The sequence below is a fragment of the Paralichthys olivaceus genome, chromosome 6 (genome assembly GCF_024713975.1).
Source record: "Paralichthys olivaceus isolate ysfri-2021 chromosome 6, ASM2471397v2, whole genome shotgun sequence".
In the NCBI taxonomy this organism is placed as follows: Eukaryota; Metazoa; Chordata; class Actinopteri; order Pleuronectiformes; family Paralichthyidae; genus Paralichthys; species Paralichthys olivaceus.
The window spans coordinates 4,114,203-4,131,706 of NC_091098.1; the positions used below are offsets into that span (position 1 = coordinate 4,114,203).

At 43.4% G+C, this 17,504-nt stretch overlaps 1 protein-coding gene across 6 annotated transcripts in view; it reads right to left on the reverse strand.

The window, feature by feature from the left end:
• Positions 1 to 3,097: 3,097 nt before the first annotated feature.
• atp2b3b (ATPase plasma membrane Ca2+ transporting 3b) overlaps positions 3,098 to 17,504 on the reverse strand; it is a 46,647-nt gene continuing 32,240 nt past the window's right edge. For 4 of the 6 annotated variants that reach the window (XM_020089417.2, XM_020089418.2, XM_020089421.2 and 1 more), the window contains 2 exons: positions 17,122 to 17,304; positions 3,098 to 8,065 (listed from right to left, as the gene is read on the reverse strand). In XM_020089417.2, coding sequence (XP_019944976.2) covers positions 7,550 to 8,065; positions 17,122 to 17,304 — 699 coding nt within the window. In that variant the 3' untranslated portion in view covers positions 3,098 to 7,549. Of the gene's footprint in view, positions 8,066 to 15,839; positions 16,000 to 17,121; positions 17,305 to 17,504 lie in introns of all 6 variants that reach the window. The other 2 variants (XM_069527007.1, XM_020089423.2) reach the window with 1 other exon arrangement.

Below are 17,504 nucleotides of genomic sequence, written 5' to 3' on the forward strand. Positions count from 1 at the left end.
AGGAAGGGAAGATTTTTACTTTGCATAGTAGAATTAAATATTACATTCTAGATAAAAGTCAAACTTTGAAGTAAATAAACTAATAAGTGCCTTTGACTGCCTCTGCAACATGCCTTGTGTAGAGGAATAGGTGAAATTGTTCCTCAAAATCAGATTTTAACATCAATCTGAAATTGTTCATCTTTCATAAACACTGAGTGGGTATCTATATTAAGATGATATTGTGACAAAACAAAGACAGTAGTCATGAAAATGTGTTTTATACATTGTACTACATTACTAGTAGTATTACTAAAAAAAAATGTATTAATCATTTTATTATGTAGTTACCCCATCCATAATGGCTGCCTTATGCCATGTTCCAAGAACCACGCAACTTCTCAATATTTATAAAAATGTAAATTTGATAAAAGGTCCTTTTCAGTCTTCTGTCACAAGTTTAAGTCACAACATGTCTTTTATAACTGAGTCTATCAACTCTCAATTCTTTGTGACTGGAGTCCCCCACCAGAACTACTGACTCATCTGATCATATACAACGATGAGCCAAAACTCAGATGAACGATGTCAGTTGCCACAGTTCACACTGGTGGGTAACTACTGACAGTGATCCAAGGAAGGACGCAGCGTTGGAAGTGTGTGACCTGAACTGACACAAGGACCACTGTGTCTCAAGTTCTATTTGAATGATGGTCGTTGGATGACTCACAGCCTACAGTCTGTGCTCACAACACATGGGGCTGTAGAGTCATCATGGCCATTCTAGAAATAATTTTCTGGTTCAGTATCTGGAAACTCTTACAGCATATGCTTTGACGTGTCAGATGCAGTTACACTGTGTTTGATGAATGTTTCTTGTCCTGCTCTATACTGTGACATTTGAACATGACACTTGGAAGAGTTGGGGTTTGAATAAGAAAACGAATGATGGCTGTATTCCATAAAGGTAGGGTTGATCATTTATTTCTGAAACACTTCATACCTTTTTTTTTCTTTAAATCCTCTTCTCATCATCAAGATACACGCACAGTGTTGGAAGATATTCATAAAAACCATAAATGACTTGGCTCTGTGTCTCAGTTGTTTGATGGTATCTGAACGTCATTTGCCGTAAGTTGTTTTATACATTTTTCAATTGAAGGTTTTGTCACACGAGCACGCTATTAGTTTTAAAGCTAATGACGAAGTGAATCAATAATCGGCTTCAGTTCACCACCTCATGTCTGCATCGCCAGTTTCCCTCCTCCAAATTGTTCGTACGCACAGGTCAGAGTTTGCATGGAGGTGCGCAAATTCTCCCGTCAAGTTTCTTTTAAATCCCAATGTTTGCGTGAGAAGTGGCGTACGCAAGTTTCAGGCCTTGTTTGGCGCGTACGCAACAATTATAAATGAGGGGACACCTGCCAACATTAAGCTATGACCTTGAGCTGTCGGCTCATACAGCTGTTTGTTACAACCTGCTCCTCACAGCTTGAAGTCATTCAGGAAATTAAGGGGAAATGTACTTAATCATCCTTTTAGATTTACAGCCATTAGGCCTCAGAAGAAAACAAGAGGAAGAATTACTCACCCACATTTTCTATATTTTCAATACATTTTTTAATACAATATTTTGAATCATATTATTTATGTATTGTGTATTTTTTCGGAAATAAAGAATTTACTATAAAGAACATTAGTAGGTGGCATTTTATCACGAAGAACCAGACATCTTAATATGGACTGAATGTAGAGTTTTTCACATTTATATGAAAACTGGAAAAATATTTTGTTGCCACAGATTCAGTTTCTGTGGTATGACATTTCTTCCGAATCCCCTCCTGGGTACACTGTGGTCATATGGACATGGTCAGCAACAATACTCAGGTAGGCCGTGGTGTTTAAACGATGCTCAATTGGTACTAAGGGGCCCAGAATGTACCAAGAAAATATCCCCCACACCAATACACCACCACAACCAGCCTGAACCTTTGATACGAGTCAGGATGGATCCATGCTTTCATGTTGTTTATGCCAAATTCTGACCCTACCATCTGAATGTGGCAACTGAGATCAAGACTTATCAGATTAGGCAATGTTTTTCCAATCTTCTATTGTCCAGTTTTGGTGAGCCTGTGCGAACTGTAGCCTCAGTTTCCTGTTCTTAGCTGACAGGAGTGGCACCCGGTGTGGTCTTCTACTGCTTTAGCCCATCTGCTTCAAGGTTTGACATGTTGTGTGTTCAGAGATGGTATTCTGCATACCTTGATTGTAACGAGTGGTTATTTAAGTTACTGTTGCCTTTCTATCATCTCGAACCACTCTGCCCATTCTCCTCTGACATCTGACATCAACAAGGCATTTTTGTCCACACAACTGCCGCTCGCTGGATATTTTCTCTTTTTCAGACCATTCTCTGTAAACCCTAGATATGGTTGTGCGTGAAAATCCCAGTAGATCAGCAGTTTGTGAAATACTCAGACCAGCCCGTCTGGCACCAACAACCATGCCACGTTCAAAGTCACTTAAATCCCCTTTCTTCCCCATTCTGATGCTCGGTTTGAACCTCAGCAAGTCGTCTTCACCTCGTCTACATGTCTCAATGCATTGAGGTGCTGCCATGTGATTGGCTGATTAGCTATTTATGTTAACAAGCAATTGAACAGGTGTGCTAATAAAGTGGCCAGAGTGTGTATGTCATTTAAATGGATGAACAATCTCACATGTGTGTGAATACTGTCAGTGTCAGGGTGTGCTTGAGATTACAGGGGGTCTACATACACTCACTGAATGAACATTTTGGTTACCTGGCATCAGAGGTTTAAATGTAAAACCATTTTCAGACATGATCTCCAGAGGATGTCCGCAGAATTGGGTCTCTTCAGAGTTTGTCTTTCACACATGAACAGTTCAGCAGGAAATTCTCTGCTCAGACACATTCACAGCAGCAACGAATCCTCCGCAGGACTCAGGTGAGAGGGGGTGCAGCAGGCAGAGGCAGGACGAAACGTAGTCATTCTGCTGCAGAGATCACGTTTTTGTTTACTGCACATTGCACACCTACAGAAGCAGCTGAAATCTTGTCATTTTTTGTGAACAAACAACACAGGACCACACAGACTTTGTCAAAGTTATTATTGTAGAATACTTTGATGTATTTTTTCTTTCATACAGACAAAAGGTGTTGGACTTAATTCCCATTAAATTCTCTTAGATTTCCGTACAGATTTAGTCTACAGTATACAGGTGTGTTCTTTCTCATATATAGATATTTATTCGCTTAAATAACAGGCAGGTAACTCTTTAATATATTCAATAGTCTTTATGTTTTTGTACGTTTGTTTTTGTCTTTTTTTTTTAACTTTTTTTGGTCTTTTGTCATTTCAGCACAGTTAAGGCTGCATTTTCTGTCTGCAGAACAGCTCTGCATTGTGCAAGAAGGGGGGGACCATTCCACACACGATATTTACAACAGTATGTATAATGAATAATGTAAAACCTTCATTTCTTCCCATCGCAACTTGGCAGTAAATACTGGGAGCAGATCTAAAAGAGCAGCCTAAACAATGCACGGCATACGAGGCATTGCACTTCTGCAGTCTCTAGCTCTGCGTCACCCTCCAGTTCTCCATCCTCCCTGGGTTCCCACTTTGTCCAGTTCTTGAGATCATAATGAGGTACAAGTGTATCTCCTGTTCTCTATTTACAGAGTGGTGTCTCTGGTCTTAAGAGACTCTAGAGCATCTCCGCACCTCTGCACACTTCAGGGGCTGTTCACTGGACAGAAAACACAGCCCTCAGAATATGCTCGGGAGAATGTGCAACTGTCTTTTTCCATCAGTGGGAGCACCGGTGGAGAAAATCAATAATAATCATAATAATCATAATATACAAGCGCTTCCATTTTGTTGTTCCTCTCTTTACAAAAAGCAATAGGATTAAAAGAAAGGAACATCCAAAATAAAAAAAGGTGTAACAGGAACATAGTACCTGTAAATCAAAGATGCACATGTGCACATTTGGGCGATCTGTACAGTAGTGGTGCAGTTGTACAATTTATAATTTTTGATAAATATAATATATTCTTTTTCACATTGTGTTTTGCCTTCTGTGAAACTGTCTCACAACATCATGATGTAACGTGGCTGGACGGATGGACAGAAATGGCTTGAACTGGACAGTCAAATTTACACCACTGTAGATTATCCCCCTGTTGTTTGGTGTGTGTGTGTGTGTGTGTGTGTGTGTGTGTGTGTGTGTTTTCTTTGTGTAAGCCTGCAGAAAGCACTGAGACAGTTGTGCTAAGAGGTGCTGAAATAGGATAGACTTGAACAGGATGTGTTTGTATGATGTGTGTGTGTGTGTGTGTGTGTGTGTGTGTGTGTGTGAGAGAGAGAGAGAGACAGCAGATGTGGAGAGATCATTGCACACAGTAGTGACAGGAGCCTAAATGATTTACCAACACATAAAGAGTGACATTAATGATACCAAATGCATGCTTCAAAACAGACAGACCAATACAATGTCACCACCTGCCCGCTCCGACAGCTCGGGTCAGGGTGGCGACGATGATGATGAGCATTCAAGACAGAGTTCTGTACAGGAAAGGGTGTTCCCAGAGAGCCCTGCGTGCATCCTGAAACAGAACTAGCAGGACAGACATGTTCTCTCACTGTGTTTGCATGTGTACCATCCCTGTCAGACAGCACGTCTATCATCCTACGGCTGGGAACAACTGTTGATAAGGCAGTCTGTTGCATATCGTCTGCCCTCAACTGTCTCTGGTGGTGGTGGGGGGGGGGCCCCCGGTCGATAAACTCAGGGAAGTGGACGGGGGGATGGCTGAGGGGAGGGGAGAGGGAGGGAGAAGGGGAGTGGGGGGGGTCCAGGTTTGCATTGCATTGCAGTCACGCTCCGAGGCAACATGAAGTCAGCGGTTCACCCACACCTAGTGCAACATGGGATATAGGCGGGCACTCTCACACCCAGTCTGGAATGTGATGCGGTTGTCTGGAATGTTATGTCACATGGAATGTCGTGGAGCTCGGCGAGGTGACGGCGGACTGTGCGCTGCGCCCGTGTCGTCACAAGGGTGGCTGTCCAAATGTGCTCAATGATTGTTTTTTTAGTTTTGGGTGTGGGGGGTGTACTCATGCAGTGTGTTGTGAGCTTTTACGCAGGACAGCTTCGACACAATATGGGAAATAGGCCTAAAAACCTTCTTACCAACAGTTGGATGAAAAGACTGCATCCACTCTCGTGTGTTTCTAGCTTGAGACTGGAGACATGAGGCCTGGCTCCATCCCACAGTAACACAATCATTTTAATTATTTCTTATTTACTCAAAAAGCCCCCGAAAAAAATCATATCCTATGCATCCATCAACACCTCAATTACAACAAATTATCTTTTAAAAAAAAATGTAATTAGTCAGTAGTTGGCAGTGGTGACAGTTTGCGGCATGTCTGACTGTGATGACTGAAGCTACTGCACTGTCCCACTTTGAGCTGTAGGTGTTGAATGCCTCCTGTAAGCCCAACATATATTTTTTAGACTTCCATTCACAAAAACATATCTGATTTTTAAAACTGAATTGGATGCTTTAGGATTTTTTCAGCAACACTGTTCTGCTTTACAGATATAAAAATATATATAATACATGTATGTTAATTTGTGAGATTCAGAGGTTCTGTTCACTAGTAAGAGAGCCAGGCTAGCTGTTTCCCCCCGTATGCTCTGCTACACTAACCTCGTAATGTACGGACAGGAGAGCAGTGTCTATCTTTTCATCTAACTTTGAGCAAAAGAGAAAAAAACATATTTCCCAAATGGTGGACTGTTCCTTTTAATGTATCCTAATCAGTTTATCGTACATCATGATGATGGGAAATGCACAGTTCAGGATGCACAGACATGACACGTAAGCTCTCATTGGTCATACCTGATAGAGCTGCGTGGGCTTTGGGCCTAAAGCTAAAACTGAACACAGATGTTAGATATGGGCCTGATGGATGATCGCTTTCAACATCAAACAGTGATTTGTTTCCCCCTTGTCTGTGAAAATGACAGATAGAACAAATCTATGACGGATAGAACAAATGAAACAATCTCTTTGTCCACAACACTCATGGAGAGGGCAGTGGTGCATGATGGAGATGACCCAATGGCACATGAGCAGGAGCAGGTTCCAAGTGAGTGCATGTTAGTCTTAAAGGGCCATCGCCTGTGCATTGTGTGTGTGATGGCATTTAAAGGGTTAATGCTTCACAAGCATTCAGCTTTTACTTCCAAGAAAAGCTGAAACACGCCCACACCCACTGACGAAAGACCAGACGAGACCAAGTGAGCGTTGGAAATGAAAAACACGGACTGAGGAACAGCAAGAGAGAAGAGGACACGGCCCGCGGGCTCGCCCCAGATGATGTCCGGAGATGTTACCCATACTCACACATCATTTCATCAACATGGCAAGAGGCTGTGAATAAACTTTGTGCTATATGGGGCTACTGTATGTATACATATAGACATCAAACTCGACACTGTGTCATCTCAGGGCAGGATGGACAGTGTTACAGATAACAGGTCATGTGGACTCATGGGGCGGCGTTCAAGGATCAGTGGTGAACATGGAGAGTTCTGTGTTGTCGCTTCCCACACACATTCCGATTATACATACATACATATACTTATGTAAGTATATGTATCCCCCTCCTTTTCTATTAGGTTTAAAACAGGATCTTTGTTTGCCATATCTGTTTTTGTTCATTTTTAGTTTTTTTTTCAGAAGAGACAAGACAATACACACACACTGAAAGAGGGTGAAAGAAAAGAAGAGAGGGGTTATAAATACATAAATGAAAAAGAAAGAAATGGATGAGCACCGTTATGCTGAGGAATCAGAAGATGGAAATGACTAAAGTCTAGTTAAGGCTTTAACAAAGCCTTTTACTTTAGTTGTGATTTTAAAGTGGCCATAGATAAATGATGGCAGTGGTGACAGTGGTGCCATGTGGGTGGGTAGGTGGGCAATGAGAACAATACTGATGAACACCAATAGAAACAGAGTGAGGCAGCCCCCATAGCCACATGGCCCTGTTCTGCTGAAGCGCTGAGGGATGTCATTTTGTTTTTGGATGTCCGTCCCCCCTCCCTCCCACCGTGCCCACCGTCACTCAGGACAACCCAGCGAGAGTGGACCTGTGCGTATGTGTGACGAGTGTGCGTGGGTCAGGCAGGGGGAGGTGGGCGGGTTATTTGGGAAGTTGACAGGTGGGTGGGAGGGGCCAGTGGGTTCGAAGGTGGAGAGGGAGTTGGGGGTCCGACTGAAGGGGCCTGGAGCGAGGGCGAAGGGAGGGAAAGTCGCAATGTTCTCTGGGAGTTGCGCACAGAAGTCTCCGGCCATTGTCCACTCCCTCCTGTTCCTTCCATGTCCTTCACTTCTTCCTGTTAAATTGTTGTAAGAGATGAAAATGTTATGTGCGTGTCCTCAGCCCTCTCTTCCACTCCCCTCTCCTCCCCCTACCCAAGACTCCGTTCCCCTTCTCTCCCCCCAGACCCAGGTTCAGCTCAGTTATAAGGAGGTCTCCATGCAGTAGAGATGGGCCAGATGAGGGGTGGAGGGTTTCACCGGCCTGTCCCTGCCATGATGGTTATGGTGGTATTGGTGGTGGTGATGGTGGTGATAGGGGCTGCAGCTGCTGGGAGTAACTGCATTGGTGCTGTTGTTGTTGCTGCCGTGGGTGACCATTGAACTGATGCTGCTGCTGCTGCTGTTGTTGTTGTTGTTTCGGTTGCACGGGGTCACCGGGAGGCTATACTGGCGATAGGGGCGAGTGGGGTGGGTTCGGGCCGGGGGCTGGGGCTGAGTGGGAGGAGGCGGCGGCTTGCGGAGGGCCGGGTGCAGGTGCTGGTATCTGCTGAGCTCTGATTCGTCGTCCACGTCAGTGTCGTCGATCAGCGGAATGTTGTGGATGAGGTCGTTGATGAGGAACTCCGGGTGGGCCATGAAGTTGTGGATGGAGTTGCGGGATTCCGGTTTCTCCCGGCCCTCGTACAGCGAACTACGGAATGCTTTCACCACTCGCATCTGCCGGAGGGAAGGAAGACAAGAGAGAGACCACAAAAAAGAGAGAGGAGAAAGTCAGACATAGAAAAAAGGGGGAAACGAGAGACCAGGGAAACCCAGGGGTGGACAGACTTGTGTCCTCCAGCAGACAGACAGACAGACAGACAGATAGACAGACAGACAAACACTCAGGACCAGGTGGCTACAGTCACTTTCCACAAGATTACTTCTAATAGTCACATTGATGTTTCAGTGGGCATTGTTTAAAATGTTTTTGAGCGCCACAACTAGCAAAAAAGATCAGGAGCAAGTTAGCTGTTTCCCCCCCTTCACCCAGGCTATGTCCAAAATCACCATAAAGTCCAACATGTAGTGAATTTTGTAGTGCTGTCCAAATGTTTAGTTCATTGTATCCCACAGTGTATCGTGAAAAGTAGCGTACAACTGATGGTCATTAACTGAGCAATATATACCATCATGCATTGTGCTCAACAGGAAAAGAAATCGCAGAGTGACATTAGGAGAGATGGCAGCACGTCTCAGCGTTCTCTCTCTGGTGATTCTACTGCCTCTTATTCTCATCAGAAATATCTGAATTATCATGAGGATAAAGGCTGTCAGGTTTATATTTGCTGGCATTTTCACAGACTGATTTTAAAACAGTCTCTTTAAGTGTACGTCCATAATACTTCTAATCGCAGTTGGTTTTTATGACCAAGTGAAATCTATGAGTTGTGGCAGTAAAATATGTAAAGCAGGCAAACAAGTTTATTACTACTTGGTCATTCAATGTGCTTTGTACTTCACAGTATTAATAATAAGTATAATTCTCTCCATGAAAGTCCCTTAGGGTAGGGGTTAGTGAATGAGTGGGTGATTTCGGACACAACCCCAGTATTCATGCTAAAACTAAGCTAACTGGCAAACAGCTAACTCTCTGCAGCAAATATGAGAATATTAAGAGGTCCTGTTTAGACAAGACTTCAGATGAACTTTGAGCAGAATTCTATCTCATAACATACACAACCTCACCTTGCTTATCTAGTACGAGCTCACAGGGCAAATTTCTCAAGCTATCAAAGTGACTTTTCAAACTTGAGTCCACCTGACCCCGTATGTCTCCAACAGACAAAAGTGAAAAAAACAAAGTGTTTTAAAAATGAGTTGGCTAATGACATGTTTTTGTCAGTTCTTCCACACCAATCAGACCTCACAAAACAGGAGTATTCAGTAGCCACCATCACAAAGACCACAGAAGCTGCAGACACTTTACATCATTCACATGTGGTGTAGTGTGTGTGTGTGTGTGTGTGTGTGTGTGTAGGGGGTTTGATACAGTATGTGTGGGGAAAACACTCATTCCTCAGCATACTGGACCACATGCATGCATACACACAGATGAGGGTTGTTGTTAGGTGCAGAAGGACAAGAAGCGGGGATGGTGAGTGTGTTAGTTTAATGAACAATAAAATAAGAAATTGCCATGAACCTATAGCAGTGACCACGCGCCACACATAGACACACACAGACACACACAGACACACACAAACATGCGTGCAGCAGTGTAACAGAGTGAACCAACAGTTGAGTTGTTTCCACGTCGTGCAGCTTTAAGGTTGACGTCTGCATGCATTGGACTGCTGTCGATCATGGGCACTGTTTGTTGGAGAGAGTTGCTTCATACACACAAACACGACAGCCGGACAGTGAGTCAGTCAGTCAGCATCTCTGCACTCACGCAGGCGCGCACACACACGTGTAAATATACTGTGGCCATGCAGCAATGACAGACGAGAAGAGAGCAGAGTGATTGAAATGATGATGATGCTGATGATGAAGTTGCTGCAGGATATAAAAAAAACAAGTCTTGCAAAACTGAAAGGTGACGTCACAGAGAATCAGGAGGTTAGAAAGGCATGTGATTGGTTAGGTTACTAGAAACTGAAGGTGATTGGTTGAAAGGCTGGAGCGAAACTCAGGCGTCAGCCCTGTCACACATAGAGAGGCAGCCAGGTCATGCTGAATCAGATCTTTGTCACTTATGCTCCCTTTCTCTCTCTCGCACTCTCATACACATACACACACACACACACACACACATCAGAGTGAGGTCTATGAGTGTACTTCAAGGCGTATTATGCAGTGTATGGTGTATGCGTGCGTAAACACATTCCTTTGCCATGGCAGTTGGTCCATGCACCCTTTCCCCCCCCAAGCCCAAACAGAGGAAAAGAAGCAGCATGAGCTCAAAAGAAACAGAGACTGTTCAATGCAAATATACCGACAGGCACAGGCAGGCAGAGCCCTACATAGAGACAGTTTGGCCAAATGAGATCAACAGAGAAACTTTGTGTCGACTGCAACACAGACTGGAGTCCAAACTGTGACTTTGATAAGGTGGATGGTTCAGACAGCTGAATAGAGATCAGTGCTGCAGTTGGCCAAACTAGGAGTGGTCTCTATATACGACTCTGGTATATATGATAGATAGACAGACAGACAGACAGACAGACAGACAGACAGACAAACAGACAAACGGTCAAGCAGTAGGTTCAGTGCTTATCTGTTTTTCCAAAGAGCCTGTCAGACGGCAGAAAAACACCTCATGCAGACTGAGAAGGCTTCAGAATGTTACTTTCTCACTTCGTCAGCGCTTGGTTTGTTTTCATTTTGTCTCCGTGGAAAGAGTAAACTTTCGAGTATATAACGCCCACAGTGTGACCAGAGAGGCCAGGAGGTCAGGGCACTGCTGGGTTACTTATTTCTCTCACCCACTTCCTTCTCTCTTTCCCTCTCTCCCTGTCGGCTCTTTCAGCAGCGCTTGATGGAAAAACGATGACGGTTAAAAGAGGGAAAAATAGGTGTCGGAAGGTAGAGAGGCTGCTGTGTGCAAAACAAGTGCTGATGAGAAGAAACTGCAACATAAATACAGGGAGAAGCTGTGAGGTAGATGGCTGGTTAATGGCTCCCATTTCTCACCATGTGTCCCAACGGTGAGCAGCACCCCCCCTCTGATATGTGATGACTGAGCTACAATCCATATCAACACCTCCCTCAATCCAACGCAAACCCTCCTCATGTCTCGGACTTGCATCCCATTTGAGGAACAAAAACTGAGGGCAGAGGCTGAAAGCAGGGGAGCTGAGGATGGATTGGAGAATTTGCCTAAATATCCTATTGCTCCCTTATCTTTCCTGAACGCTCACGTTTGTCTCTTTTCTCACATTTTCTGTAACTGCAGGTAGATGGAACTAGCTCAGTCTGAAATGAAAACAAACTGGATCCATAGATCACTTCTACAGATCAAGAGGGATCACTAAGGTTCAGCAAAGCTCAGGCTGATGAAAGCATGAAACTGAGACATACAGTTATATCATTTTTCTATTAAATCATTTTTGTTGTTGTTTCCTTTTAGAAATACCTGGACTCTTGTTTTAAATAATACCCAGTGATGATAGATTTTGCTGAAAAAGTCAGGGAGTTGATAGTCAACATCCTTTATACTGTAAGGGACCGGTGCCAAGGATGAGGGCCGGGTCTGCTTTGCAAAGAACTGAGGGTAGTGGTGTAAAGTAATGACCCTGAAGCTAACTGAGGATGCAGCAGTGCAGGGGGGAGAGGCCACTCTGTCTTGTTAGTCGCTTGAGGATTCCCACATCATATATCATTAGACTTAAAGGTAGGGTTGGTAAGTTTCTTCGGAACAGTTTTTTATTATTGTTTATTTTATTTATTGAAATGTCTTTGTCTTCACGTCATCTGAGAAAAAAAGCCCAAATATTCTCTAAATAATCGTCACTGTCTAAAGCTTTTGTCTAGAGTGTTGCTACATAGACATACTTTTTTATTTTATACATTTAACCAAAATTAAAGGTCTTTTGACTTATTTGAGGACCTAGTTTAAAATATTAGCTAGCCTGTAGATTGGATGTAAATTATTAGCTTAAAATAAATAGTTTTAACTATTAGCCTACACACCCAGAGCTTTCAGACATGCAGTGAACTCTGGAGATTCTGTGGACATTCTGCGATGGGGCTGAATGTGTGAACGCAAATGTACGAGTGAGAGTGTCCAGACTTTCTCCAGAATTTCTCCTGCCAGCTCCCCAGAGAACACAGCAGGAGATCCTCTGGAGGATTCACCACGAGCGATACAAAAATTAAAGTAAATTATAAGAAAACAAATAGCTCAGGATGACAAAACTGTGCCGTACACGATAAAAAGACACCGACAAAGATGTCAAGAGAGCTTTTTGGCCAATGCTGGTGTCAATGTGCTGTAAACTGCAGAAATAATTCATCACATCTTGTCTCTGTCTGCTGCACCCCCCCTCACCTGAACACTTTCTGTGTTGTTGTGAACACGTCTGAGTGGAGAATCTCACACTGCGTTCTTCATGTGTGAAAGGGAACTTCCGTAGAAAGACCCAATTTTTTTTAAAATTTAGTTTATGTCTGAAAATGGCTTTAAGGCAGAATTGCGTCCTGCACGTGATGTGACCAATTGCGGTCCTGAATTACCAGGAATGACTCCTGGAACATGGCTTGGTTAGGTTCTGGAAGATGATTTCTTAAAATGAGTGGGAACCCTGAAGTGTACCCTGCTCTTGATAGCTTTTCCAGGATCACCAACCCTAGCTTTAAGTAATAATTGGAACGTATGCAAAGGTTTTTTGGTGCAGTCACTAAAGCCCATATAAAGACCAAAACCAACAATGTTTTAGTGCTTCTTAAATTATCTCTGACGTTCCTTCACTGTCTGTAACAGCCAGCCCCAAGCTCCAAGGATTCCACTGAAGATGTAAATCTTTAAAAATGGGACATTAGTGTTAAAAATTCAATGATTTCCAAAAACACTGTAAATCTAACCAACTACTCAAATAGCTGCAGTGGTTGACAGTTTCCAGTCAGAGATTTAATGCACTAGAGAATTATTTAGATCCATGGGACAGTGTAAGTTGTAGCGTTGGATGGAGCGACAAAAGAAGTTCTTGTTATTAGAAAAAAGTTCCCTCATTGCTTGAAATAGGTCACAGGCACCAACTCAGTATTTAAAGAAGATAAACTGAGTATTTGATTAAATAACAGATAAACTGAAACAAGATGCTGTGTACAAAACAAGGTCTCTGACAGCAACATACTTGAATCATTTGTAAGTACTGAATATTCCTGCTGTGGATCATTCTTTTGTTTCCTTTCATTTCAGATTATTTGCTTTTTATTTTCAATTAATTGCTTTGAGTCTTTCAGTCTGAATTAAATTTACTGTATTTTCTTTGGTTAAAGCAGCTCCCTACATAACTAATGGCATTATTCCCATCAGCCTCAGCTCTACTTAAGCTTAATGCTATTTAACCAATGTTATCTTGCTAACAGGACAAGATGGTGGTCAGCATGCTGACATGTCAAATGCTGCTTTCAAATGGGATTGTGATTATCCTACTTATGAGCCCATTTGAACGCCCAACACTTGAGACATTCACAACCTCGTGTTGAATTTAATTGAATTCTATTCATACAGAGTTGTCTCTGTAATTTTTGAACACGTCAGATCACTGTTGATCTTTTCATGGGCTCTTGATGGAATTTGTTGACAATTAGAAAATTATAGAATATCACCAGACATATACTTAAAGTCCAATCAAGTCTAAAACACCTTTTCGTGGCAACAAATTTGACACTATCTGAATTCTGCTTTCTTGTGTAAACCCCATCCTGAAAGCTGACGTAAAGCAAGTGTACTTATTATTTAACCACGGGCTGCCTCCATACAACAGGATGTTTTTGAGAGAGGAAAACCCAGGTAACATTAAAGTCAAACTTAATGCTTGTTCATCACGATCCCTCTAAGTATCATTTGTTAGTGGAAATCCATTACGTTCCTCACCCCGACCTGGACCACAGCAAGATGACAAAATGCAAGACTGTGTCATACTGCTGCAGAGTAACAGATTTGGTCCCATTAAGCTCTTTTCTATCAGAGGAGCCAATTTTGAAGCAAGGTCCAGATCGGAATAATTGTATACATCAAATGATTGGTGATAATTGATGGAGAGAAAGATGTGACTACTTAAATAACACACAGGTAACACATAGTGTCTGTGTAGACTGGTCACAATAGTGAGATGTCAGCAGCGCCAGGTTGGGCCTCTTTGTAGCTACACCTTGAGGTGATGGAGCAACATGAGGAGGAAGACAGCATGGAATGGAAGGAGGGAGGGATGGACGGAAGGGAGCAAGGAAGGAAAGGAGAAGCAACTGAGAAGACAGATGAAGACCATCAAATGAAGAGACAAGCGCAAGCACACGCATGCATGCACACACTCAGACACCAGCATACAAGCACAGGTGCACACACTCACACACTGACAGAGACACACACAGAAGTCAAACTACGGCTCTCGGGAATGCCAGCAAATGCACCCATGTAAACACACTTGCAAACAGGCACGCGCAGAACTGACATACAAAGAAATCAAGAGAAAACATGAGGGATGGACACTACTCTAGTAAGGAGATGGGAGGATGACGTAAAGGGATGAGGTAAAGGACAAATTAAGATGAAGAAAAAAAAATGAAGAGTAGCTTACTAAAGAAATCTTTTCAGTATGCTACACAAGAGCCTGTATTTAGATCTGGTAAAATCTAAATACCTCCATAAAAGAACAACGCTACTTATGAAGAACAATTAGAACACATTTCCCAGAATATTTCTCCAAACAGGGAACCTGTAATATCTCATAAATATAGAGGAAAAAGGAGAGAACTGTGATGGAGAGAGAGAGAGAGGAAAAAACAGACCAGAAGTCAGGACTTTTTGGAGACGTCAGGCCAAACGTGTGACGTCGGAGCTGTAAATACTGTTACAGAAATAACCAGTTGACAACAATTGCAGCACCGAACAACAGTGAGAAGAGGGACAAAGAAAGCAAGAGCAATAGAAGAAGAGAAAACTTCTTTTGACTCAAGTATTGGAAACAGCAGTGGGTTATGGGGCTTTTATACTCGAAGGTTTACAGTTCAGAGAATTGCAGAAGCCATATGAAAGCCATTTGGTAATGAGTATGGATTCAGTGAAATCTAATTGTCTGCAGTGTAATAGGAGTTACAGAATAGTTACAGCAGTACTATATTCTCTTGTTTTTTCGACAAAGGAAAGGACACTACTCCTTTAGATTAGAGAACACATCTGGGGTTAAACACAGTAACCACGCTTGACCTCATTCACAGACAGGAAATAACACATGGTGCAGGAGGAGTCACCGTTTGCTCTCTGAACTTCAGGATGCCTTGTGGACTTGTCAGACTATTTGAGTCTTCTTTTTGGGCCTCAATACATGAGTCACTTTCTTTACAAACAACTCTGCTCCATTTCTGTCAGGGCACCTCAGACAGAGGGAGAACGGCAAGCTGCCTCCTGCACCGACCAACACTCAACAACAAAACAAAATGTCTGGACTGGCACCGGGACTGGATTTGGACCAGACCAGATCAGACCAGAGCTACACAGCCGGTCAGGACTGGGTGCTGTTTCAAGGGGGAGAATAAGAGAAAAGAAGAGAGGAGACATTGCACACAGACGAGCAGCGAGCGAGCCGGAGGGGACACAACCATTGAGAGTAAAAATACTGCAGTCCACGTGCCGTGCAGCAGAGTGTGTGTTTGTTGTGATGAATGGGTGTGTGTTTGTGTGTGAGAGAGAAGGTGACTGCAAGTGTGTGTGTGTGTGTGTGTGTGTGTGTGTGTGTGTGTGTGTGTGCATGTGCATGTGTGTACATGCGTTCGGCGGACTCACTCCCGGGGGCTGGGCTGGTATTGGCTGTAGCAGTGGAGAGAGCTACGTGAGAGGGGGTAGAGATAGTGTTTACGTCGTGGAGCTGACTGAGCACAGAGGAGCGCCGTCTCACCGCTCCCTGAAACGAACCGCTTCGCTTGAACGTGCTCACTACCTCCATCTGTAGGACAGAGACAAAACAGCAGCACTCAGTGGGGGCAGGAGAGGCCGATCTGAGTGCGTGTGCATGTGTGTGTTGTTTGGTCCCTTTAAAACATTTTGTGCCAAAACCAACATGACAGGGGCAGCATTTTAAATCTCGCGGATGGCAAATGTGCACCACTGAGACACATCTCAACTGCTTTCAGACCGTTACTGAAACAACAGGATTATAAATAATTGTATTTGCAAATGAGGCTCAGTGTGTAGTTGCATGTGTGTTTGTTGTCCATGAAACTGACCACTTCACACAACGACAGGCACTTAAGCAGAGAGTCTGGATTGCCTCTCTAACGCTGCTTTGGAGGCTGTTTCATATTGATGCTGTTTTGTCATCTTACTGTTCATTCTCTAACAAAGCAGCAGGAGAATCAGTTTCAATCATCAGGTCAAGTCAACAGCCCGTCTATTAGCCCATACACAATGTGCAAACATTCAGGCAGACAAGGGCCCCTGCAGCGACACACACACAGTCACAGCAATTATCGTTTTAGGGTGTTCATGAGCATCTAAAATACCACTTCCGAGTCAGAGAACCCAGAGCGGAACAGTTGGCTGTGTTGGAGAGAAAACAAACTGGAGTCAGTGTGTTTGGCACAAGTCAGAAGAACAGCACAGACGAGATGAGAGAGACTGACTTTTGAAGAGTAAGAACAATTCAGATACAGTGTTTAAATTTAGCTCAAACTGTATCCCTTACAAAGAGGAGTCAATAATGCAGTGTATCTCTTAAAGGACTTCTGTCTTTCTTTCCAAAAGTCTCTTATGTTAGTTCATATAGACCATGATACTGGCAGTTTATTAAGGCAACTTTACTGCACAATTCAGGAGAATAACCCCCCAAATAAATTGTATTTTGTCATAAAGCACTTGGTTAAAAAGTGCAAACATTGACATCCATGTTCTTTGAGATAAAGCTTTTTCTACGTTCCCCATCTATCTGTAAATCACCTTAAACAAACTGCTTGTGTGTCATGACCATGTGGGTTTCTGGGTGACATGTAGCTGTGTCTGGATATCTGCGTGTGTGTGTGTTCCCATGAAAGAGTTTATGGTTTGTTGTGGAGGTCCTGACAAACAGTACCTGGGTCTGGATGCGGTTGAGGCCTCTGAACCAGAGGATCTGTCCGCGGCGCAGCTCTCTCTCAGCACAATCGATCTCCTCCTCATCCTCCGCCATCTCCTCCCCTTCCTCTTCCCCAGGCTCCAGGCCCAACCCCGCCTCCTTCAGGCATGGAAGCCGCTCTGTCGGCACTGTAGCAATCACCTGGAAGCCAGAAGGTTTGTTACGTTGTAATAAGACAATGTACAGTGTTACATTGGTTACATACAGTGTCAACTGTCAATTTCAGCACAGAACAGAAAAAAGCACACGTCATCTGAGTCGGTGTGAAAATGTCTCCTTGGCCTCACCTCAGGAGAAATCCTAGGCCGTGCCAGCCTTTATACTTGCACTGTGTGCATTGA